The sequence below is a fragment of the Protopterus annectens genome, chromosome 2.part0, assembly GCF_019279795.1.
Source record: "Protopterus annectens isolate FY-2018-M chromosome 2.part0, PAN1.0, whole genome shotgun sequence".
Classification (NCBI taxonomy): domain Eukaryota; kingdom Metazoa; phylum Chordata; order Ceratodontiformes; family Protopteridae; genus Protopterus; species Protopterus annectens.
The window spans coordinates 1,366,230,998-1,366,257,137 of record NC_056728.1 but is presented as its reverse complement, the minus strand read 5'-3'; the positions used below and the strand labels follow the sequence as shown (position 1 = coordinate 1,366,257,137).

The following is a 26,140-nucleotide window of genomic DNA, read 5'->3' as shown; positions in this document are numbered from 1 at the left end:
TGTGCCTGTGGAGGCCTTGGCAGTGGTGGGGAAGTGTGTGGCCCTTCCCCATTTTGTCCCTGCTGCAGCTGTTTCCGCAGGATCATATTGTGTAGCATGGCACATACTATGACCATGTGTGCACATGTGGCTGGAGAGTACTGCAAGGCTCCACTGGATATGTCAAGGCAGTGGAACCATGACTTGAGCATCCCAAATACGTCCTCTATAATGATCCTGGTTTGTGTGTGTGCCTCATTATGGTGTTCTTGTGTGAGTGGGTGTGTGTGCATTTCTGATGGGTGTCATCATCCAAGGCTCCAATGCATAGCCAGCATCCCCCACTAAATGGCCATATGGGATGTCCCCCTGGCAAACCACTGATACAGCTGTGAGGAATGCCAGATGTGGGAGTTGTGATAGCTTCCAGGGCAGCCAGCACACACATTCATTATAATGCACTGGGCATCACACACGACCTGGCAGTTGATGGAGTGGAACCTCTTGCAGTTTATGTAGACACTACCCCAGTCACCAGGTGGTGCTTTGATATGGATGTGCGTGCAGTCTATGGCACCCAGTACCTTCGGCCAGTCTGCTACACAGTGGAAGAGACACATATTGCCAGTCAGCTCCTCATAGGTGCTGGAGAATTTAATATGCTCCACGGCATGTGTTCGCATGGCATCCTGGAACTGGTGGAGTATCCTGGATGCAGATGACTGTGAGACCCCCATGATATTCCCAGTTGCTCTTTGGAAAGTACCTATAGATAGTATTCTTAGAGCTACACATACCTTGGTATCCACTGAGATGGGTTCCCCCTTTGTTTGTTCTGGATGTGAGGCGAGGTCACCACAGCTCCACAATTTGCTGCAGTATGTCCCTGTCCACCCTGTAGTGCTCTACTATCTCCAGATCATGTAACCCCTGGTAGGTTACACTGGGCCTGAACACTCTTCTCCTCCTCCTCATAAGTCTGAGGCAGTTGTCAGCATTGTCCTCTTCACCACACTCAGCCTCTTCCACATACTGATGTATGAGAGCAACAAAAGCCCCTAAAATTTTGGTAGTTTTGTCAGGTAAAATTTCCCTATCTGTGTACACCGGTGGTGTAGAGTTTGTGGGAAAAACAGACTACAGGTGTTTGCATAGTTTATAGTAGTGTGCTGCAGATGCTGCCTGTGTGACTGTCTGAGTATGATACATTCCACCTGCTAGCTCTATTACTTGTATTTGAGTGCCTCTATTCTGCTATTTCCCATTTTTATATTGTTCCCCTTGCTATTTCCTGTATTTTTTTAGGTTTGTGGTTTAAATCCCGGTGTGCGCTGCACACACCCATTTGTGCGTCATAGTGCTTCATAGGTTAGTACTAAGTTAACTGCCCTTGCGAGCCATTTTAAGCCTAGCCAATTATCCCTTGGGAGACTCAAACCCTGCACTTTGTGTTTGTAAGGCAAACACCTTAACCATTAGGCCACACTAGCTAAGATAAACACATTTTAGCAGAACTGTCTTTCCCTGGAAGCAAACATGCTCTTGACATTACAGCCTTAGGCACACCCCCCTTGCTTGGTTGTGCATAGCTAAGTGCAAACCTGGGTGACAGTGCTCCAATGACAGCAAGCATCACACACCCCCTTTTGATGTCATTTACTTCTCCTGCTTGTACAACAGTATTAGAGCACCTACACGCTTAGGTGCAGTCTGACACTTAGAAGAAATTTGTGATTCAGTAAGATGTTCCTCATTTGCCTACTCCATTGCCTTACTCCATAGTTACTGCACTCACACTGAGCCTTTCCCCTTAGCCACCACTGTTCCCTTGTATTGTTTTCATTCTGCATGCCATTGACTATCATGGCAAAATGCAGATTTTCCTGAAAATTGCTTCCCCCCCCCTTTTTTTTTCGGCATGATCCTGTTTGCGTGCCACTCCCCTATGCTTAAATGGCTGAGATCAGCCAAAAAAAAGAAAAGTTTTATTTTATAAAATGTAAGCTATTTTTCATGCCAGTGGCCATATATTTGGCCATTGGCATGCGTACTAAATGTAATACATGCTTTCTTTCAAGCTGTCATGCCTACGTTTTTTAATTTGCAGAAATGTATTCAGCTACTAGGTGAATACATTTCTGCTTTGTACACTGTTCAGGCATGGACAACTGCCTGCTTCCTGGATTGCTAAGTCACCTCATTTGCATGGTTTTCACCAGCAAATGAGGCAATTAGCATATAGCTGGTGGTGTCCATGCTGCAGTAGTGTAGGAGCACTCGTGCACGTCCCGGGAGCTCAATCCTGGATCGCTCGTCGGCCATATTACGTACAACAGCTCTTGCACTATTCCTGCACTCCATGCAGAGCTTCCTGAATCCAGCCATATGTATAAAATAAACAACACTTTTATATAGTACATTCATCTGTTGAACTGAATTCTTTACATCTTTAGATGTAGGTCTGTTTGTATTCATATTATAGGCTCTCATAATGTTTTTGTTTAATAGATAAGTTATATGCAATTTTTGTTAGTTTATACTTTAGATAATATCAGCAACTAATATGAACTTTTTAAGGCTTCATCCAGTTCATGTAATCTCTTCTTTTTAACTTTTCTTGTACCTTGTTTTTCTCTTTGAAGCACAAGACAATCCTAAACATTTCATAAATAATATCTGAACTGCTCTTAGTATATTAAACATATTAATATTACTGCATGTCTTGTTTAAGAATTGAACTTAATCTATTCATCTTCATAGATTAAGACACAGCAATCACAAACCTGTACCAGAACTTGGGTCCAATAAGAATAAAAATGTACGCCATGGAAAATAGACAAAAAGACCCAAGGGCAGCCAAAAACTCCAGTATAAATCTGTCTTTAATACCAAGGTAAAAACATGAGCGCTTTCATAGCAAAGTTACTTTATCAAATGTATATTACAAACACAGAAACAGCTCACTAATTACTTCAAAGTATCACATGATTACAATTAATTCATTCTTAAAGACAAAAACTAATGTAATACATTCATCTAAATATTGTATATCTAACAACAAATATATAAAAAACTATGAATAGTATATGTTAAAAACTATTAAACACTGTAAAAACAGTAAAAAATACAAAAAAACTATATTATTTCCTGTCTATTTCTGTCATTGAGGCCATGCCCATAATCTGCACATAGTCTGACTATCCATTTTGCTTCTAACTGCTCAGTTAGGTTCCTGATATCACCCTTTCTGATGTTCTCAAAAATATGCCCTACCACCATAAACCTGAAGAAATGTGTACTGTCAGTATCTAAAATGTACTTGGATAATGCACTCACCATGCTACCCTTACCAATATGATAGTAGTGTTCCTTAATCCTGTCCCTAAGGGCTCTATCAGTTTTGCCAATATAGAATTTTAAACATGCAGGGCAATAAGCTAAATAGACCACATGAACGGTACTACATGTCGCATAAACATTGAATCTATAAACTCTGTCCTGATTGGGATGTTTAACACATTACTACTATCAATATACTTGCACGCATATCTTCAGGTTAGTAAAAACTAAATGAAAACTCCAGCCAAGCTAGAACTTCCACTGAGTGACCTCTCAAACCTCTTGTATCAGAGGCATATGAGATGTATGCAAATGACCCTTATGAACATCAGGTGTTTCAGTTATATGGCGATTCTGAATACCCATGACTTATTTCTTTTTAAGTTGTTTCAATGGACAATTTCAGACCAATAAAGTCAAACCCCACTATCTGTGGATATCCATATTTCGGCTTTCTTATGACCTCATCAGCACAGCACAAGCAGAGTGTTTGACTAAACATAGGAAACATAGGGCTGTTATACCCAGCTGATGTCCACTACCATTAGGGTGACTGCAAAATATCCCTCAATGACCAAGTACTTATCAGACCGAAACTTAAAGCTAGACCATTGATTAGGAAATAATATAGTTCTTTATATTTTTTACTGTTTTTTACAGTGTTTAATAGTTTTTAACATATACTAGTCATAGTTTTTATATATCTGTTGTTAGATATACAACATTTAGATGAATATGTTATATTAGTTTGTGTCTTTGAGAATGAATGAATTGTAGTCATGTGATACTTTGAAGCATTTAATGAGTTGTTTCTTTGTTTGTAATATACATCTGATGAAGTAGCTTTGCTACAAAAGCACTAATGTTTTACCTTGATATTAAAGACGGATTTATACAGGAGTTTCTGGCTGTCCTTTGGTCTTTTTGTCTATTTTTCATGATATTCGCCTTCATAGTTAATGACTAACTGTGGACTGACATCAGTCTTGTTCATGTTTATCAAATATGAGTGTCATTTCTTATTTACCAGTCTTAAGTATGCTGATTCTTATAATGCTTTCATGACATTTATATCCTACCATTCTAGTTCTTTATTACATCTGGTTCAGCTTCTTACTGAATACATTTGTGTAGATATATATTTATTTATTTATTGGTTTCTTAACTATTAAATTATTATTACTATTGTTGTTATAAGTAGCCATACTTTCTTTTATAGCTATGTGTCCTAGTATGTATACATATGAGTTTGCATTAACGGTTTACATCAATTGATTCTATCTTGAACATGATGTTATTTTATTTGCATATATTATAGTACTTTTTGTGGTAATTTATCTTATTTCTTTTTAGAATTATTAAATCTATACTATGTATATGTACATACTTAATACTTTAAAGCACTTGTATTTTGGTGAAAATATGTACCTGTCACTTTAAGAGGCTTTTGGTTTAAGGCAAGTCCCATACTGCTTTGCTTCAAGAGCTAGAAGTACTCATTCAAATGTTTAACTAGTTAGATACATATTTTATAATAAAACCACCATGGAATATAAAAATGAACTGGGTAACATATACTGTTTGGAAACAATCTCATTTACAAGGTAATGCCTTTTATTATTTATACTAATGGAGTATTAAACTTCTAAAATAAGACAAGTATCAAAGAACTGCTTTAATATCTAGAACAAGTATTACTAACTTGCAATGTCTTAACATATGAAAAATGAAATTACCATACAGGCAGGTTTGCTTGTAGGAAGCGGCTTCAAAAGAAGCTATTCAGGATATCTGAACAACAGAATAAGATTTTTCTCACAGTAGTATTTTTCATAGTCTTTCTTTCTTTTATCTAATGAGAATGAAATGATATACAGTCTTCTCCCTTTCTGGACACAGACGGGTGTTACATCACTGTGTCAAATATCAAGAACTTATTTACTCAAAAAAATGAAGAAAAAAAAAACAACTATAAAACCTGTATTGGTAAAACCTGTATTGGTCTAGTAAAAGGTATGATGTCAGCACTGTGTTCCAGTGGTGTTCAACATTTAGTTTACTGTTGCAGTAGCCTAAGATGAATGGGTTATTTCCTTGCCTGAGCTATGACCACCAGAAAGCTTTCAAAGGCACAGGGTACCTTCCACATGCCCAACTTGCCATCTGCATGAACAGAGCCATATACAAAGCAGTTGGGGTACCAAATGCTTTAGAGCTTTCTTGTCACTGAACTGCTTTGTGGATTTGACAGCTGACTAGTGATCCTTTCAAGGCTGGCCAGATAAGTCCTGTTCTGGGGAAAACCTTCGACTTCATAATTTATCTCTGTGATTTTCAATGTTTTGTATCAGGATATGCTTTTCTGTGGGACTGTCATGTTGGTAAGGGGGGTTTACTTATGTAATGCTTGTGTTACAAAACTGTAAAAATCTATTCTTTATTGACATTTACTACCTGTTTGTGTAGAGTAAATGTGTAGATGGCAGAAATTGGTGCTTATGGGGACTGTCATGAAAAAATTTTCCTCAGAACCTTCATTTTCCTGTCAGAAGATTTTCCTACTAACTCAGGCTCCACTACCTGCTTGTTTCATCTCTTTCCTGGCTTGAACACGGAGCAATTGTTGGTCTCCCTCTACAAGAAAAAGAAAGCTGTTAGGGGAATTTTTCAGTGTCTGGACAGCTCCATCACTGCTTCAGAAACTTGCGGGTGACTCTGCTATAGGCAAAACTGGTCCCTCTGACCATCAGTCTTTTGTTCCTGGTTCCTTTGGTGAAGCTGTTTGGGAAGCTACTAAGGACTGAACAATTGACATATCCTCTGTGGCTGTAGGGATGCCACTGTTGTCAGACTCAGGGGAAGGAGCAGATGAAGGTTTACATCTTAGCTGGGGTAAAGTGTCTGATTCCTGGGCTAGTGCTTCTGTCATAGGTTGGTCCTTTTATAGGGAGTCTCCCAGAAAGAAAAGGAACAAACCTAAAAAATGTTTTTCTCCTCTTCCTTTAACTGTGGATAGAACAATTTTCTAGGATTTGGTAAGGGATTGCTCTCTGTTATTAATGTGTTAAGTCTTGGTTCCTCACTATGTTCCAGTAGAAAAAGAAAAAGTTTTCCTCAAAAATCTGATAATTTCCAGTCAGGTGATCAGGCAGAGGAGGGGAAAAGTGAATCTTCAATTTATTCTCTTCAAGAGAAAGATTCTGATTCTGAGGAAGGTGTTTCTTCAGATTCCCTCCAGAAGAGTTATCTTTTTTTCTGACACTATTAACAACATGAGAAATTTATTTCAGTGGGATGAGAATGAAATCCCTGTCTCCCATATTTGTTATAACTGGCATTTCCTCAATCTGCAGCTATTCCTCCTGTGTTGCCTGTCTTTGAGGATGTTTTCTTAATACGTTGCATTACACCTGACAGTCAGCTTCTGCCCTCAAAATGTCTGATAGATTATATAAAGTACCCCAATCACATAAATCATGTTCACTAACCCCCAAATCAGTTCCTGCAGTGATATCTTTATCTTAGTTCTCTACTGCTAAACGTGTTTTGAATGTTAACCCCATTCCTTTTGGCAAGGATGGGAAAACTTTTTTCATTAGTATGAGACAGATTTGGGAAAAAAGTTTATTTTTTCTGCTACCTTAACTTTTAGAATGTTGAATTACCAGACTCACATGTTAACATTTTTACTGCCTTCTTTTGAGAATATGAGAAAGTTAACTGTTAACCTTCCTACTTCTGAGTGTAAAACTTATTATGAGATGATATTCTTGGTTATGTTCTCAAAACCTACCAGAAGATGTTAAAGCTGAGATTTTGAATTCTTCTGTGTAAAAAGATGAAAACTTAGTTGAGAGATGGAAATTTATTCAATGGGTCACTCAAAATTTTCAACCCTCCTTTAGTTAAAAAAATCCTTCCTTTTCAGGATTCTGTTCCAGAAAACACAGTTAACCACAGCAACAAAATTCTAACAAGCAAAATTTCACAAAGAGAAATATTCCTGGATTTTTCCAGCTTATATTTTCAGCAAGGTCACATTATGGCTGTAAATGGTACATGAAAGTAGCCTACTTACTCAGTGATCATATGGATGATATCTGCCCTCTTCAGCTTGCCGTAATCATATAGTTGTCTCTAACTATGGTACACATGTAGCTCGCACTCATATTTGTAGGCAGATCATCGCTGAAGTTCATGACCTTGAGAAATAATGCCCATACAAAGTCAAAAAGAATGTGTTTCCTCTAAGAAAATGATTAATGAGAGCCCTGAACAATATCAATGACTCTTTGAAGCAATTTCTTTTACCCTTATCACATATAAAGATGTGTGTCATATTATCCTGTGTGCATTATGTCACTTTAGTACCTCTTTTGAAAACATAACATACATAAAAAGGACCAGTGTTAATAAATGGTCAATGTCCAGCCTCTTCTGTGTAGAGATCATCTTTTGTAATTCATTATAATACTTTAGATATCCTAATTTATCTAAAGATTATATATTTGAACTCACTCTCTCTGCAGAGCTTTAAAAAAGTCAGAATATAGTGATTTGGTAGTAGCCTGTCTGTTGAGCAATATAACACAAAACATGGGCAGCTCAGTGGTGCAGTAGTTAACAGTGTCGCCTCACAGCAATAGGTTCTTCAGTTTGGCTATCAGCTGGGTGCCTTCTTTGTGGAGTCTGCATGTCCTCCCTGTGTCCACATGGGTTTCCTACGGGTGCCTGGTTTCCTCCCACATTCCAAAGACATGCATCTGGAGTGTTTCTCCCTGGGTCTCTGCTGAAAATAGACATTGTCCTAGTTGGATTATTCCAGTCAACAAATGTCAAATAAATAAATATTTTGCAGAGAGACATCTCTTTTTATGGTATGATTTTGAACAAGTAGATTTCATATAGTTATTTAAAAATCATCTTTTTTAAGGTAAGCAATTTCCTTTTTCATTTGAAAAACAAATGTTTCAGTTTTCCGAACAGAAGGTTTAAGGTTACAGAAAGCTATGCAAGCCATTCTGAGCTTAGAATGACAGTGCAACCAAGACACAGTTATAAATATGTACATGATTTGCAGATGGGAAGGTGTCACTCATTGACTGTTGCACCAAGTACAAATGCTTACAGTAATGCTATAGCTGTGGTGCATTATAACTAAAAACAATCAAAACGGGTTTTAATTTAAAACAAATCTGAGGTAATTGAGACATAAAGGTTATTATTGGAATTTTTTATTGTAGTGGGAATAATGCATTATTTTTTTCTCGTTTTTACTTACTAGAATGAAAATGCAGAAAATGTAAACAAAGGAATTAAAAGTATACTGTGTACACCAATTAAGAATGGAAAGAAGAATAAAGTAATAGGTATATATATATATTTTTATTCTTGCTCTGCCATGCATGTGTGGTGCTTACTTTGCATGTGCTTCTTTATGGCTATTGTACTCTAAGAATATTTTAATTTGACTTCAGCTCTTTTTCAGCAGTAATAGATTGGAATCTGCACTGGAATTTTCTTTTGCTTGTGTTTTTCTTAGTCATTGCTCAAGTCAAGCACTAATAAGAAATTAAATGCCAGAGTGAAACTCTCTCAAAAATATAGTGTGTGACAATTGATGATCCCCCACTGCCAACCAGTGTGTGATGAGTGATGGTCCCACCACAGCCAACCAATATGTGACGTCCTCATGCTAGGTCAGTAATCAAGGAGCCTGAATCCTCACCACTGACACTGGAGAGGGACATGTACTTGAAATACAAATGGATCAAGCACAATTTCGCTTAAGAGCACACAGGGAACACGTTCAGCCCAGGGTCTGGATTTCCCTATATCTGTCTCCCTGCAGGTCCCCAGTAAGACTCCCCACTGGTATTGCTGTAGGGTTAGGTCCTCAGCTGAGTGTCTAAGCCAAGTCCTCCTGCACCGTCTCTGTAAACCCAGTGCTTCATGTCCCTTCCCCAAGTAGCTCACACACACACACACACACACACACACACACACACACACACACACACACACACACACACACACACACACACTGTGAGATTTGATTCTTCACACACACACACACACACACACACACACACACACACACACACACACACACACCTGGGAAAGGCTTGGCACATATTTACCTGCTGTGTCCTCTTCTGCCCAGAGTATAAGGTAGTTCTCACTGCCACCAGACACTCCACAATTGGCTACTCTAAGGCCCTTAACAAAGGTTGTCGAATTATACAGTGTAATATTAATACTAATGCAAATGGTAGTAGTTGACCAAGACAGCTAGGCCTTCTGAAGTGGCCCACACAGTGTAACTAAGTAAATATAAGCACTCTCAAAGGTTAAATACTTTCTACAAGGACCAGCCACAATAAAAGTTTTAAATACTTTTAATAATAAATAATAAAAGACCATGAACATACTGAATATATATTCATAGTAAACCACAGAGTTCAGATCAAAGGAAATATTGAAAAGAATGTTGATGGACAGACACAGACAAATAAAGAAAAACAATATCTAAACTAAGCTTCACTATATTCCTGACTGAATCTATGATAATTACTGTTCGCTAATAACTTGCTTGATAGAGCAAGGCACAATGAAATACATGAGCAGTCTTTCTAGTCAGGTTCCTCAAAACAGAATACTCCATACTCAGAGATTACTCCCTGTAAAATATAATATCCAGGATGGCTTGCAGAATGACCTCATTTGGTCACCTGACTCTAGGTTCTCACAGTAACCCCCTTTGAAGCTGAGACAGGAATTTATCATAGACTGCAGCTTCCCCTCTTTATACTGAGCTAATGAACAAAGTCTTCTTCCAGACCTATGGCTTTTAACTTGCTGAGTATAGCTCTGTAGTTTTGAGCTCTCTAATCACAGTTTCTCATTGGAAATGTCTGCTAGTAAAGTCTGTGTTTGCACACTGGTAGTGATTACCCTTGTTTGAGCTTTATTCCATAGTTCTGTGACTGTGGAGTTTGCATATAGTATAGTTTCATAGTATAGTACTAGGCTATCTGCCCTGGGGCATTTGTAAGCCTAGCCATAGTGATGTGGCTTTTGCCACCCCATGAAATGGTACAAAAATGTACAGAATAAAATTAGAATAATTTGCCTCTTTCTAGTAGTGACACAATGAAGGTCCCCTTATATAATAGAATTAGTTTACTGTGCCCCTGTCTAGCAGTGACACAGATGTGACTCCCATCCACTCATCAAGATTTCTCTTGAAGAGAGTCAGTGAGGGGCTCTGCCTAATATGAACTGGGATCTTGTTCCAAAGCATGGGAAGCCTCTGGGTTATGAATCTATCCCTCCAGCATGTCCTATTCATACTTGTGCCGAGGTTTAAGTCTTTAGCTCTCGTGGTCCTGATGGATTTGGATTTTTTGAGGTGGAGCATGTCCATCAAATCCTGATTGGACATGGCCTTGTACGTCAGGCAGAGATCACCTCTGAGCAGGCGGTATGCTACTGAAAAGAGCTGAAGTTTTTTTAGTCTGGCAGAATAAGACATATGTTGGAGACCCTTGATCCTCTTCGTGAGGTACTTTTGTGGTCTCTCCAGCTGTTGCAAATGCCGGGTGAGGTACATACCAAATGGGGCATTGTACTCAATCATGGGTCTGATGAGGGAGTACAATGACATCCCTGGATCTGGATGTGAATCCCTTCATGATGAGGTGTGCAAGGTAGAATGTTTTTCTAACCACTTTGGCAACGTGGGTGTCAAATGAGAGGTTGCTGTCGACTTGGGTCCCTAGGTCTCTGATTACTTTTTCCGTACTCAGTGGGTTGCTGTCTATGTGATAATTTGTGGGTACTTTGTTTTTCCCAAAGGGGATGACTATCCATTTTTTGGCATTTAGTTTAAGGCTGTGACTCCGGCACCAGTTGTCCATTTCTGTGAGGCCTTTATGTAGGATGTATGTGTCCACTGATGTATCGACTATGGCGCCTAGTTTGCAGTCATCTGCGAACTTTGTCAGCCACAACCCTCCCATGTTTGCTTTAACATCGAAAAATAAATGCCGAACAAGAGGGGTCCCAGTACAGATCCCTGTGGGACACCACTTGTGACTGGCTTTGAGTCTGACATTGCTCCAGCGATTTTAACTTTATGGGTTCTGTCCTTTAGCCAGTTTGCAACCCATCTAGTGACATAAGGGTTTATGTTTAAGCGGTTGAGCTTATCTATGATGCCTGAGTGGGGTATTGTGTCGAAGGCCTTAGCCAAGTCGAGGTAGGCTGTATGGACTGCTTTGCCCTCATTAATGGCTCTAGTGACTGTTTCGAAAAAGTCATCCAGGTTCAAAAGGCAGGATCTGCCCTTTACAAAGCTGAACTGGGTGGGGTCAAGTGTCTGTAGGTCCCCTATGTCTCTGTTTATGAGTTCCATAATGATTCTTTCCATAGCTTTGCAGACCAGGCTGGTTAAGCTTATGGGGCGGTAGTTCCCAAGGTCTGTAGAGGTACCCCCTTTGTGGAGTGGGACCACTGTTGCTGTACGGCAGTGTTCAGGTACATATCCTGAAGTAAGGCTAAGGTTAAATAGCATTTTTATGTGTGGGGTTAGCTCCTCTTGGAGTTCACGTAACACGTAACCTGGGATACCGTCAGGTCCCATTGATGCTGTGTTTTTAGCTTTGTTTAGGGCGGTTCTCACTTGGACATCTGAGATGACAGGGAGATTACATTCAGCTGGGATAAGTATTTCTTCTTTTGGGGGTGAGGGAGGGGAGAAATTTGCACTGAACCTGTCAGCCAGAATGTTGGCAATATCTGTGGGTTCACTGTATTTTTTGTTGTTGTGAACTAACTCTGAGCATATCTGAGGGTTTCCGCCCAGGTTTCTAACATAGCTGAAGAAGGCTTTGTGGTTATCTTTAATGTCCTTAGCGATTTTTCTCTCAAAGTTGGCCTTGGATGTTTTTATGAGAGAACGTAGTTTTCTGCTAATGTTGATCAGAGATGTCTTCCCTTCATGGCATTTTGCTCTGACGTGCAGTAGCTTCCTTCTTTTGTTATACAATTTGTTAATGGCTGAGGTCCACCAGACAGGACGCTTGCATTTGGTGGAGAGGGACTTAGATTTATTTGGGATTGCATGATCCATGCATTCTTGGAGATGTCCATAGAAAGCATTTGTGAAGGATTTGGCATTGTGGGATGTGGTATCCACGGGCACAGTGGGCTTAAAGGATACCATATCAGTCTTAAGAAGAGTGAAGTCTGCTTTTGAGAAGTTTTTCACTGTGGTCTTTTGTGCTGGGGATGGAGGTGGGATATGTATATCCAGGGTGATTAGTTTGTGGTCAGATCTCACTAGTGAGGGTATACTTCGGGTGTGGAGCATTTTGTCCCCATGTTTGTGATGATCAGATCTAGTATATTATCTCCCCTAGTGGGAGAGGTGACTAGTTGTTCCAGTGCATTTGAATTTATGAATTCCAGGAACCTTTGGGCTAGGGTATTAGGGCTAGAGTAATGTACCCAATCTATGTTTGGGTAGTTGAAGTCTCCCAGTATGATGGTATTTTGTGATACATTCATATCTTCCAATGTCTTCAGGAAGGCTGAGTGGGGTTCCTGAGATTGGGAGGGCGGTCTGTAACATACTACCAGTTGTATAGCAGTTTTGCCTATGGTTAGTTGCACCTGTATGGTCTCTGATGCTTCATGTGTTGCTACTAACCTGGAGGTGTGGGTGTCCTTGATGAATATGGAAGGTATAGCCTGGTAGAGCTGGGGTGCTCTCAGGAGCCTTGAACCAGGTTTCAGTTACTGCACAGACGTCGATGTTCTCCATGCTGAGGAGTGCATTGAGTGCCTGCATCTTGAGATTTAGACTTCTGGCATTGAGCAGCATTAGCCTTAGTTTTTCCATTTTTGTTTTCTAAGGAGGTGGGTTTGTCTTTTGAGCCTTGCCTAAAAAGGCACTATGGGAGCCAATATCCGGAAGCCCAGTGGTGACAGGTGTGCAGCGTGGCTTGTCCAACATGTCATCCCAGGCAGACAGACATTGGATCCCCTTAGAATGACACCAGTACTTGAGCCAATTATTAAAGCTGATCATCTTGTCTTTGTATTGTGGTATCATTCTTGGTGAGGGCAAGATGCTGCTCAGGGTCAGGGTCATACCAGCCTGGGCTACATAATCGGAGAGCTCCTCTATGTCTCTTTTCATGTAGTCCATTGAGGTACGTCTCAGGTCATTCACGCCAGCATGGACAATGACAGAGTCATATTTGTACTTGCTTTGGAGTGACTTGAGTGCGTGTGTTATGTGGCGGATCCTAGCTCCCGATAGACAGCTCACAGTCACCCTCTCCTTGTTCAGCCTGGTCAGCGGGACATCAGTGTGTCTGACTATAGAGTCACCTATTACTAGTGTATCAGGTGTGGTGTTTGGCCTTAAGGGCTGTGATTGGTTAACACACTGATTTGTTGAAGTATGTGTTGCATGTGTTTTGTTTTGAGGTGGTGGATTTTTGGATGTCTGCTTTGGGAGCCTCTGTTGTTTTGGTAAGTTTTTTATTAGAACCTCCAAGTATGTCTTTGTAATACTATGAGTGTGGGCATGCATGCAGGGTTGCCCTCCTGCAGAAAATACTTTTTTATGGTATTCCTCAAGCTAAAGCTTCAACCGGTGTGTTTTATGTGTCTGAAGCTTTAGGAAGTATTATTTTTGACACAATATCTGTACTTATTTATTAGGTGTCTAGATAACTTATTTTTCATATTATTTTATATTTTAAAATCATAAAAAGTATCCTCATCTTAGTTTAGAGTTTAAATATTTTGTCAGTTAATGTAATGAAATATTTAGCCAAAACTAATAAAAATAACTTTAGCCTGAACTTGAAGGTGAGAAGGGATTAATATTGTTATTATCATTATTATTATTATTATTATTGTTATTGTTATTGCTATTATTAGTAGTATTACTGTCATTGTTGCCATTATTATTGTTATTAGCATGCAGTCTTTCTTTCCAGCTTGCCACACCATAATATGCTATTGACAGCTAATCCATGGCCTTTTACTATGTAGTATAAGTGTTAACATCAGAGGTTTATTTACAAAGGACATCATTGTTTACCTACAGTCTTGCCTTACTTCTAAAAGGAATGCTGATATGAATCTAACAGCTGGGATGTTTGTATTTTTTTTGCATGCATTGTATGCAACATGCAGTGTGCACAGAAATGTCAGGCTAACATTTTTTACACAGTAAAACTGAAGATCATGACACTTCAGTACATTTTCCGTATGCCTGAAACTTAAAAAAGAAAGAAAGAACAAATGTTGACTATGAAAATCTGAGAACAAGAAATAGCAAAATGTTATGCCTGGAAACAATTACGCATGTAGCACATAGACAGAAGTTTTAGATTGTATATAGTGTTAAGAAGGCAAAACGTTCAGTACATTGCAAATACACCATTTAGTATTTAATTTAGAGCAACTCTACCACCCCCTGCACAGCAAATGGTGTGAAGGCAATGTTATAAAGTGTGACTCATGTTCACAACTAAATCTTCAGGTGATAAGCTACAGCCTGTAGGAAATATAGACTACCTATGCTAATGATGATTTAACACAGTGTTGTGGTACCTGCTGCACTTTATTTTACATGTCTTCTTGTGTAGTGGCATTGGAACCCTTGTTAGCACAGACACACGTAGCGCATCCATATTGTCCTGCTCTGTGCATATCACCTTAAGCAGTTCCAATATTCCAAAATAGAAACCACCAAAGAGCAATTTCATCTGTCTTTACTATGCATTCACATTTTCTGGGTCTGGGGAAGGTCTTGTATTGTAAGTCATAAATAGACTTCTTGAGGCCACTTCTTTTTAGCATCTTTTTCTCAGACATCAAAATTAGCCCCATTGTCTGGCTCACCAAATGTGTAGGTGGCTGGAAACATGGGAGCATTGTCCTTAACTCTGCCGATACCACCTCCCTTAACATTGCACACAAATGATGCAGTAGGAATGACCTTGCCTTTAGTGTAAAATATGCAGCATTCTGGCATTTGGGTAAACAACTTTGCCAGCTTTTTTATACTGTTGATGGAAACAACTAAAAGTTTAAAAAAATAGTAAAAACCTTGGAGTCCTTGTAGATGATGACCTTTAATTTAATGCCCACATAGTTTTTCTCATCCACAACATAGCTCTCAGCTGTCCAGATTTTGCAGACTGTCCATATTTTTGCCTCATATTTTTGATCAGTTTCTCATAAAACTTGTGGTTTTCTGGCAAATTAGTGAGGACTGAATTCACTAAACAATTACAGACATTTAAGTTTCTGACTTCGTATCCTTCAGAAAATGAGTAGTAACAGTAAACCTTTTATTCCAGCAACTTTCTGTTTTTGTGCAAGCAGTATTTAAAATTTGTCCCTATTGTTTGGGCCTTTGTTCCCTCATTATTTTTGGGTTTGTCTAGATTTTTTTTGTGCTAAGAGGTTGACAGGTGTGACCACAAAGCATACTGAGTTTTTTGTCCTTTTCTTTGTGGGGTTGGGAATTCTGGCAGGAAGGCAGTCATTCCCTTATATACAGCTCTTATTAGACTAGTCATAGAATATTGTACCCTGGTCTGTAACTACTCACATCTTATCTGGAGAGGCTGGAGAAGGTGTAATGATTAAATGAAAAAAAAAAACCGAAGGGCATCGGGATTTGTCTTAACAACCAATGACTACAGCAGCTCTCTTTCTCTCTCTCTCTCCTGATTACCTTATCGGTTTCTTACAGGAGACCTGTGCCTGACATGTAGAGTATTGACTGACCCCTTATTATTTGAATTCCTTTCCTTTGTTTAGTATACTCCCCCCTGTGATCTGAACACAAGAGGACATTTCACTACAGTAAAAATGAATGTCATCCCTACCACACAATGTGACAACTTCATACCCCAAACAGTACACCTATGGAATAAACTCTTTCTGTCAGTTAATCTTAGCCTGTCTATCCATAAATTCAGGAAATAATTCAGTGAGTACATGGGCACCTGCAACTTCCAAAATAGTATCCAGGGTATCAAGATTCTTAATGGCCAATAGGCCTTGAGTTTGTTCCCAAACATATCAACCTAGTTTCCCGGTTCCTATGTTATACAGTACTTCATGCACATGTTCTCAAATTACTTGAATAAAGATTTAGCTAAAACTAACTTTCCCCTCCAAAGCACCAGCTGTATTACAGAAGATATTACAGATTTCAAATGGTGGCAAAAAGACAATTGTGACTAAATATTTTACTTCTAGCTGATGATTATATTTAAGTGCTCCCACTGTTGCACTTGGAACCAGATGATTTTAACCAGATGGAACAAAGACCTGTCCTACGTTTTCAAGACTGACTCAGGATTTTCAAGATTCCTCCAGGACTGCTGCCAGTACTACTAATGGAAAGAGGCAGCTCCTAAATGCTTTACCCCATGCATGGGTCCTTTCATATTATCCATGTTATGATCCCACTTATTCTCACTAGGGGTAATATGCAATTATAGACCATGGAATAAGTAAGGCCAATTTAACACCAAATGGCATAGGTTAATTCAAGCACCAAAGGGTAAACTGGTTAGGCTTAAAATGGCCTGCAAAAGCAGAGTTTTGAAGATTGTTAATGTTTGTATACCTTTCTCAGATAATCAGTGAAATTGGTCCGAATGGATCAATGTATTACCTACAGATATGTAGACAAGTATTACCTACATGATACTTGGTTAGATCCGACCATAAACTAATCACCATGGAAATCCACATCTTTCCCACACCCCTCGCAAAGGTAACCACCTTAAAAGACTTCTTCAAAGCTGACGTTGGAGTCCTAAAAACAGAGATGGCTAAATTCATGGCACCCATGCCAATGGAAAATAGCTGCATGACTGTGAAATCACACACCAATGCACTGTATGAACATGTACACAAATGCATGGAACTAGCCATACCCAACAGAACCAAGATGCTCTCCTCCAAAAAAGGAAGCCAATCTGGTGGTCCCCTGCCATTAATAAACCCTACAGCAGAAGGAAGAAATTGTTGCAGAAAAAGGTGAAGTTCCAAGACTGGAAAATCTCCCTTATTAATCTCAGCAAAAGTTGAGATACCTCATCAAATCCTCTAAAGCCAGCTATGAAGGCAGAATTGCGGCAGACACTAAAAACAATCACAAAGCCTTCTATAGCTATATCAAGAACCTCCATGCCAATACCCAGATTTGCTCTGAGATACTGCACAATGGTACCTCCTATACTCAGCCAATAGATATTGTCAACATACTGGCTGACAGATTCAGTGCCAACTTTACCCCTCTCACCCTCCAAAGGACCAGTCACAATACCGGAAGAATGCCAGGCCCCCAGCATTGCTGCAGCACAGGTAAAAGCTGCATTGTCCAAGGCCAAGAATACAGCTACCATGGGACCCAATAATATCCCTGGCTGTGTTCAACATGAACTAAAAAGTAAACTGGCACCACATCTATGTGCCCTGTTCAGTCACAGCCTCACCTCAGGCTTTGTCCCTACCGAATGGCACACTGCTACAGTCATCCCACTCCACAAAGAGGGAGAGGGAGCAACTACAGACCTTGGCAATTATCGCCCTTTAGCCTGATGAGTCTGAGATGTAACGCTATGGAGCACATCATCATGGACCTGATTAACAAAGATATAGGAAATCTCCAAATTCTAGACCCCACACAATTTGGCTTTGTGAAAGGGAGAGCATGCCTGCTCAATTTGCTTGACTTCTTTGAGTCAGTCACTAGGGCTGTGGACGAAGGTAAGGCAGTGCATACAGCCTACCTCGATCTGGCCAAGGGCCTTTGATACCATTCCTCACTCAGGAATTATTGATAAACTCACCAAATTAGGCATCAGCCTCTATATCACTAGGCGGGTTGCAAATTGGCTCACAGATAGAACACACAGTGTGAAACTAATGGACTCCAAGTCAGATTGCTGACCAGTCATGAGGGATCGGTCTTGGGTCCTCTCTTGTTCGGTATCTACTTCCCAGAAGTCCAGGCCAACATAAAGGGACTCTGGCTGACCAAGTTCGCAGATGACTGCAAGCTGGGAACCATTATTAACTCCCCAAGAGATGCAGACATCCTATAGAAAGGCCTTGCTGAGACCAATAACTGGTGTCGAACCCATGGCCTTAAGCTTAACGCCAAAAATGCGTCATCATCCCCTTTGGTAAAAACTAGGTTCCCACTAATTACCACATCGATGGGAGCCCACTGAACACTGAAGGCGTTATAAGAGATCTGGGGATGCAGATTGACAGCAACCTCTCCTTCGGCCACCACATTGCCACTGTGGTCAGAAAGTCCTTCTACGTGCCACATCTCATTACCACGGGATTTGCATCCAGGAAGAAAGAGGTCATCGTCTCCATCTCTCTCTCTGTACTCTTCCCTCATTAGACCAATTATCATAGTATAATGCCCCATTTGGCAAGTACTTCGCTAGACATCTGCAACAGCTGGAGAGACCACAGAAGTACCTTATGAAGAGGATCATAGGCATTAAACATGTGTCTTACATGGACAGACTTAAAAGACTCCAGCTATTCTTTGTCTCATATTGCCTACTTAGAGGTGATCTCTGCTTAACTTATAAAGCCATGTTGACCCAGCTCTATTAGAAATGCTACATCTAAAGAAATCCCAGTTCCTCCACACCACACGCTCCAGACACCTCAACCTAATTACCACAATCAACATAACATGCTGGAGGGACAGGTTCCTCACCCAGAGACTGCTCGTGCTCTGGAAAAGACTTCCCGTACATGTCAAGCACCTCTTGAAGAGAAATCTTGATGAGTGGATGGGTAATAGAAAGTTCACCCCGGGGATCACTCCAGTGGTGCTACTTGATAGAGGCACTACGAACTAACATCGGGTGGCACAATGCCAGGGCAATTCCATCAGCTAGGCTTGTAAAGGCTCCAGGGCCATTAGCCTAGTACACACCTATGAACCTATGAACATATGAACCTAGGTTAATAAATTCAAATAAGTACATAAATAAGATATATTCCAATAAAATATAGTTCAAAGTCCAGAGGCACCAGAACCCATCCTATCCCTTGTGGTTCTAGGCCTCTCGTCATCCCAATAAAACTCTTGTTCAGCATTTTTCAGACTTCTAAAGACTGCTGAGGCAAAGGGAAGCGTGGAACAGGACAGGACCAGAAAACATAGCATGTGTGTCTGGCAATACCTAGCTGACATCACTGTGTGGGATGAGTTTGACTCACACATCCAGAACAGCTTCTTCCATATGATAATGGAGATCATGGTCAACTGAATGGACTCTAATCAGGACATCAGCAGTGGAGGTGGTCACAAGGACCTGTGGCCAAAAGGGCCAACAGTGCTTGTCCTGGTGTAAATCATGGGCCACAGATGTTCACCACTAGTAAAGGTAAAAAAATGCCTTTCTTGCAATGCTGGTAAAGGGACTGCAGATACAACCAATAGATATTGACAAAACAAAAAGATTTTTGCTGCAGGTGCTGCTGAAATTAAAGCCCAAGTGTGAAATGAGTCTGATGAAGCCACAGGGGATGACTTTTACATGGCCTCAAAGAGATTTGGACATGCTATCTGCAAATCAGGAAAGGGAGGCAGGATATTGCCCAGGCTGGTCTAAGCAATGTAGAGAAATGCTGACTTTGAGTGGAAACACTAATAGGAGGTGAAATGATTAATCCAGTGGACATTGAAGACTCTACATGAGAAGTAACTGTTAGGAATTGATCCATTACTATAGGCACGGTTGCTGCAATTATGTAGTTCCATTATGACAAGACTGTGAATAGAAATGTTCTGGCTAGAAGTGCTGAAGGCACTAGACATTTTTGGGTCGAACACATGTTTTTCTTACACTGTGGCTAGTGGTGACTACCTCTGAACTGACTGACTGGAGTGGTGGTTTCTTTTTCAGAAATGAGAATGGAAGGGTGTAGTTCAGTCATTGAGGCATGATGTTCTTCAGCATCCAAGGGAAAGTTCATGCCATGGTACAAAGGGGTAGAGCTCATGCAGCAGTTGCACCTCTGATTTGGGCAGAGCAATGCAGATTCTATTCATTTTTTTATCCTTGCAGAGATACTGGGGGGCATTTGGAAGTTTACCAGTCCTATCTACATGTTTTATTCTGTTCTATGTTATTCAGTCCCATATTTGATGAGCATAGTTGTGTTCACATATTTAGTTTTATGTTGCATACCTTTAAGGTAGGTATATAATTCCTCCAAGGGTGTGTCTTCTCTCCCCTCCCATTCATGCTTTTCATGGACAGAGTATCAATGTGCAGCCAAGGTCTATAGACTTTTCAGCTTAGTGGTGTGAGGTATTTTTGTTGTTTGTAGATAATATCTTAATATCTTATTAATTCTCCATACAAACAGTGTTAGCACCAGAAATTTGTCCACACCTTTTATAAACTTTATCTATTTCATTCCAACAGTCAGCAACAGAACTTCATCAGAGTAAAATGAACATCACATTGACCCTATAAGTAAAAAAGGATATCATATGATCAAATTAATCCAACCAAATGCTAAGATTAAAATATGACTAATCACACTATAAAAAAATCAAACCAGTGCATATATATAAATACTTAAAAATACTTTAATAATCAAAAGAATTACAAATTTGCATTTAAAGTAACACTGAAAATAAATTAAAATAACAAACAGAATTAGGGTTCACTTACAATTTTGCCCACTTTAATGTTAAGAAACTACTAATAGAAGTTTTATCATTTAAACCAGGTAGTTATGTGTCTTCCAATAACAACTGTCAGTAAAGGTCTCTTGCCTCCAAATAAGTTGCTCAGTTTCTCATCTATTAAAAGGGAGCATCCTCTCCAAAATAAATACTACATGCTGATTTATTATATTTTTAGGGTATTATCTGTTTTTCCAATATAAACTGCTTGGCAAGAAATACATTGTACTAAATATATAACTTCTATAGTATTACAATTAAATCTCCTATTAGGGGAAAGTAGGCATGGATAACAGGCTACAGTTATGTCAGCTGCTTCAAAAATAAACCAACACTGTGCATAGCTGCCACATTTTCCCATTCCCTTATAGGAAATAATATTAATCCTTGTTGTCCCTTTTTCAAATATCTGCTTCAAATTCCTACCCCATGTATAAACTAAGTCTGGGCACACAAACCTAACAGTTGAACGACCAACGTCCAATATTTATATATTACTTCCCTGACTTCACCAGTCCTACTTTATATTCACAAACCATAGCTCTAGAGGAGTGATTATCACCCTTAATAGCTTTTTGCACACTTCTGGGATCGTAACCAATGGCTGAAACTTTTCAGCTGTGCCCCTGTTAACTTTGTCCATCACTTTGCCAATCAAATTCACAGGATACCTTAGTTGTAAATAATTGTTGCCCATCACGCACTGGAGTGGTTCATTGCTGGGTGTGAAGTAGCTAAGATGTGAATCAGCACCACCAAACCAGACTTCATGGTTCTGTCCTGGAAAAAGAGTGAATTACAGTGATGACAGACGCAACATCCTCAAGTGTAGGATTTTAAATATACTGAAGTCTTGTCCAGAGATGAAGATGGGAGAATCAGGAGACTGGCCAGTGGATGTTTAGGTGGGTGACAGTATGACAGCCATTGTACTGAGCTATGGTGGTGAAACAAGAAATGTGTCAGCTGATGAAGTTCTCAGTTTACTATAGGTTCATAGGTTCTTACTAAGAAACAGACAAAAGAGACTGCCAAGTAGCTCAACCACATCATCCAGTACTGTTGGGAGACTAACAATGCCCCCTATTTGAAAGATTTTCCCCAAATATCCTAGGTGAAGATTTGTCAAAACCCATTTATAGGATCATAGGATCATAGGAAGTTAATAGGCTATTGGCCCTCAGGCCCTTATAAGCCTAGCCAAGAGTTTAGCCCATGTTTAGACAAGTCAGCACCCAAAGCCCCTGGCCAGCAGCGACACAGGTGGAATCCCAGGGGTCTATTTTTTGTTTACTATCCTGTTATCCTGGTTGCAGTTAAAAAAGGATTATGAGGTACTCTGCTTGACGTGGAGATGGAGTCTATTCCACAGATGGGGACCAGACAGAGGTTACCTCTGAGGAGTCTCTATGAAACTGAGTAGAGAGATGGGGCTTTTAGCCTATATGTGTAGGGTAGATGTTTGAGACCCTGGATTCTCCTGGTGAGGAACCTCTGTGGTCTCTCCAGCTGCTGCATGTGCTTTGCGAGGTACATGCAGAAGGGGGTGTTGTACTCAGTAATTGTCCTTATAAGGGAAGAGTACAGGAATGTTATGACCTCCTCGTCCCTGGATGAGATACACTTACTTATGAGGTGGGTCATGTAGAAAGCTTTCCGTACAACAGAAGCAACATGGTGGTCAAAAGTCAGGTTGCTGTCAATCTGGGTGCTCAAATCACTCACAACTGATTGCGTGCTTAGGACGTTGTTATTAATGTGATAATATGTGAAAACATCACTCTCCCCAAAGGGATGATGATGCATTTTTTTTGGCATTCAGCTTGAGGTCATGTTTCTGGCACCAGTCATTTGTTTGGGTGAGACCCTCTTGGAGGACATCCACATCACTTGGGAAATTGATAATCACGCCCAGCTTGCAGTCATCTGCCAACTTGGTCAGCCATAGCCCACTTGTTTTGGCCTGCACCTCAGTGACATATATCTTGAATAACAGAGGCCCCAAGACTGATACCTGGGGTATGCCGCTCATTACAGGTCTACTGTTTGAGGTGGCTTCCCCTATTTTCATTAGGTGGGTTCTATCAATGAGCCAGTTTGCTACCCATCTGGTAACATATGGATTGATGCCTAGTTGAGAGAGTTTATCTATTATGCCCGAGTGGGGAATAGTGTAAAATACTTTGGCCAGGTCAAGGTAGATGGTGTGCACCATCTTCCCCTCATCCCGTGGCTTTGGTGACTATCTCAACAAAGTCAACCAGATTTAACAGACATGACATCCCCTGGACAAAGCCAAACTGTGTGTGGTTGAGTATTTGGAGGTTGTCAGTGTCCCTGTTAATGAGGTCCATGATAATCCATTCCATGGCCTTGCAGATCAGGCTAGTTAGGCTGATGGGTCTATAATTTTCTGGATCAATGGATGCTCCACCTTTGTGTAAAGGGATGACAGTGGCTGTCTTCCACTCAGCTGGGACAAAGCCGGTACTCAGACTTTGGTTGAATAGGGTACCTAATGGTGCTGCAAAATTATGCCTGAGTTCATGTAGGATGCAGCCTGGGATGTTATCGGGTCCCATGGTGGCTGTATTTTTTGGCTTTGAGAGGGTAGTGATGACCTGTTCCTTAGAGATAAGGGGAGGATTTACTGATCGGGGGGACAGAGGGGTGACGTTTTTGCTGAATCTGTCAGCCAGTAGGTTGGCTATATCAACAGCATTTGTGTATGTGGTTTCTTTAATCAGCAGTTCTGAATAGATCTGGGTGCTTCCTTTGAGATTGCAGACATATGTGAAGAAGGCCTTATGATTGTCGCTAGTAGATGTGGCCAATTTGGATTTCACTAGTGCTCTTATTTATTTGTTCAGGCTAAGGAGAGATTGCTTCCACTTGGGCACCTGCTCCTTCTTAGTCCTGGACAGCTATTTTTTCCTTTTGTTATATAGTTTATTTATTACAGATGTCCACCAGACAGGTTTGCTCTTCCTTGTGGAGGATGATTTTGTCCTGCAGGGTATTCCTGATTCCATGCATCTATATAAATGCTTGTATAGTACTTTGGTGTAGATTTGGATATTAGTACCAGTTCCCACAGAGGGGGAGGGGGCTATGAAGCTCTTTATACCATCCCTCAGGAGGTTGTAATCAGGTTTGGAGAAGTTTTTTTGTTTGACCTTAGTGAGAGAGGGGTCAGGAGAGATGGTGACTTTGAAAGTGATTGCTTTGTGGTCGGATCTTACTAGGAAGGATGATACTGTAGGGGAGATGCAATGGTTACTCATGTTGGTTAATACCAAGCCCAAGATATTATCACCTCTTGTGGGGGTATCAACTAGCTGTTCCAAGGCATTTGCATTGACAAAATCGAGGAATCTCTGAGCATTTGTGTTCTGGCATGAGTAGTTTTTCCAGTCTATGGTTGGATAGTTAATGCCACCCAGGATCAGAGTTAAGGGTTGAATCTTGATAGATTCAAAGAGGTCCAGATAGGTGGAGTGGGCATCTTGAGTCAAATTTGGGGGCCTGTAGGTAGGTATGACTTGAATAGGGATCTTGTCAATGGTTAACTGCACCTGGAGTGTCTCCTGTTTTATACTGTTTGACCAGCCTGGAGGTGTGTGTGACTCTTTAATATATATTGAAACTCTACCTCCTTTGGCTTTGCTGCACACACTTTGGGGTCTGACTGTATGATAGGATGAGAAACCCAGTAAGTCTGGGGTGCTCTTCGCAGCTTTGAACCATGTTTCTGTGACTGCACAAATGTCAGCATCTTCCAGGGTTAAAAATGCCTGTGATTAGTGCAGTTTCATGTTTAGACTCCTAGCGTTTAGCAGCATAACCTTTAATTTGCATTTTGTTGAAATTTTAATGTTGGTAGTATCGACCTTTCTTGCACAATTTATCCATCATTCAAAGTGTTTTTAAAAGTTTCTGGGGAATAGTTTGTGATATGTTATGGCAGTCTTTTCCAGAAACAGGAAATACATTGGATTAATATGTATGTTGATGTGGTCATATATGTTTAGGTCTCTAGAGTAGGTGTTTGTTTTACCACTGGTTGTATTTATGGGAAGGAGTTCAAAGAGTGCTTGGTCTTGCATACAGAAGATTAAGCAGGAATCACCCCTCAGGAATCTGTACAACTCCGAGTAGAGGGACGAGATTTTAGTCTATAAGAGTCCCTAACGGTACTGAGTCCCATGAACATTTTTTTGTGAAAAAGATTGTTAGTTTAGTTACTTTGGGAGCATTATATTCAGTGATATGCTTAATAAGTGAGGAAATAAAGTGGGACTGTAACGTCTTTGGACCTTGAGGAGATACCATGAAGGATAAATTGTGCAAGGAAGAATGATTCTCTAACCACCACAGAGACATAGTGATTAAAGGCGAGTTCATTGTAAGTATATGCACCCAAGTCCATGATGAGTGTGTCAGATTTAAATGAAAGGTTATCTATGTGCTACACAGTAGTGATGTCAGATTTACTAAGGGGAAACTATGTTGCATACCTTTAATTTGAAGGTAAGTTTATGGTATAGACACCAAGCATTTATTTGGTAAAGAATCTGATTGTTGGAATAGGATTTTAATGCTGCCTCTGGTCTGCAGACATTGGCAAATTGGTTAGCCATAATCCATTGATGTCAGCTTTTTTTTGCCAGTGAAGTATATACCAAAGAGAAAGGGACCCATGACAGAGCCCTAGGGATTACTACAAATTATGTTTTTCTTTCTTAAACAAACACCCCTGGATCTTAACCACTTGGGCTCTCGCAGATAGTCAGTTAAGTATGCACAAGTCTATGTATGGTTTAATGTTGAGTTGGGAGAGTTTGTCAACATAGAGAATAGTGTCAAAAGCCCTGTCAAGGTCCAAGTAGGCAATACTGACTGTATGCACCTTATCCATAGCATGAGTAACCCAATTAAAGATTGGGTAACCAGGGATATAAGGTCACCCATTTTATTAGTTCAGTTATAATACATTCCACAGATTTGCAAATAGCACTAGTAATGCTAATATTTCTGTAA

General features: G+C 40.1%; 1 protein-coding gene across 2 annotated transcripts in view; it reads left to right on the top strand.

Moving 5' to 3' along the window:
- The window catches only part of PDE5A (phosphodiesterase 5A), a 2,047,822-nt gene that overhangs the window by 1,328,899 nt on the left and 692,783 nt on the right, over positions 1-26,140 (top strand). For both annotated transcript variants that reach the window (XM_044061541.1, XM_044061540.1), the window contains exon 9: positions 8,603-8,687. In XM_044061541.1, coding sequence (XP_043917476.1) covers positions 8,603-8,687 — 85 coding nt within the window. The remainder of the gene's footprint in view (positions 1-8,602; positions 8,688-26,140) is intronic.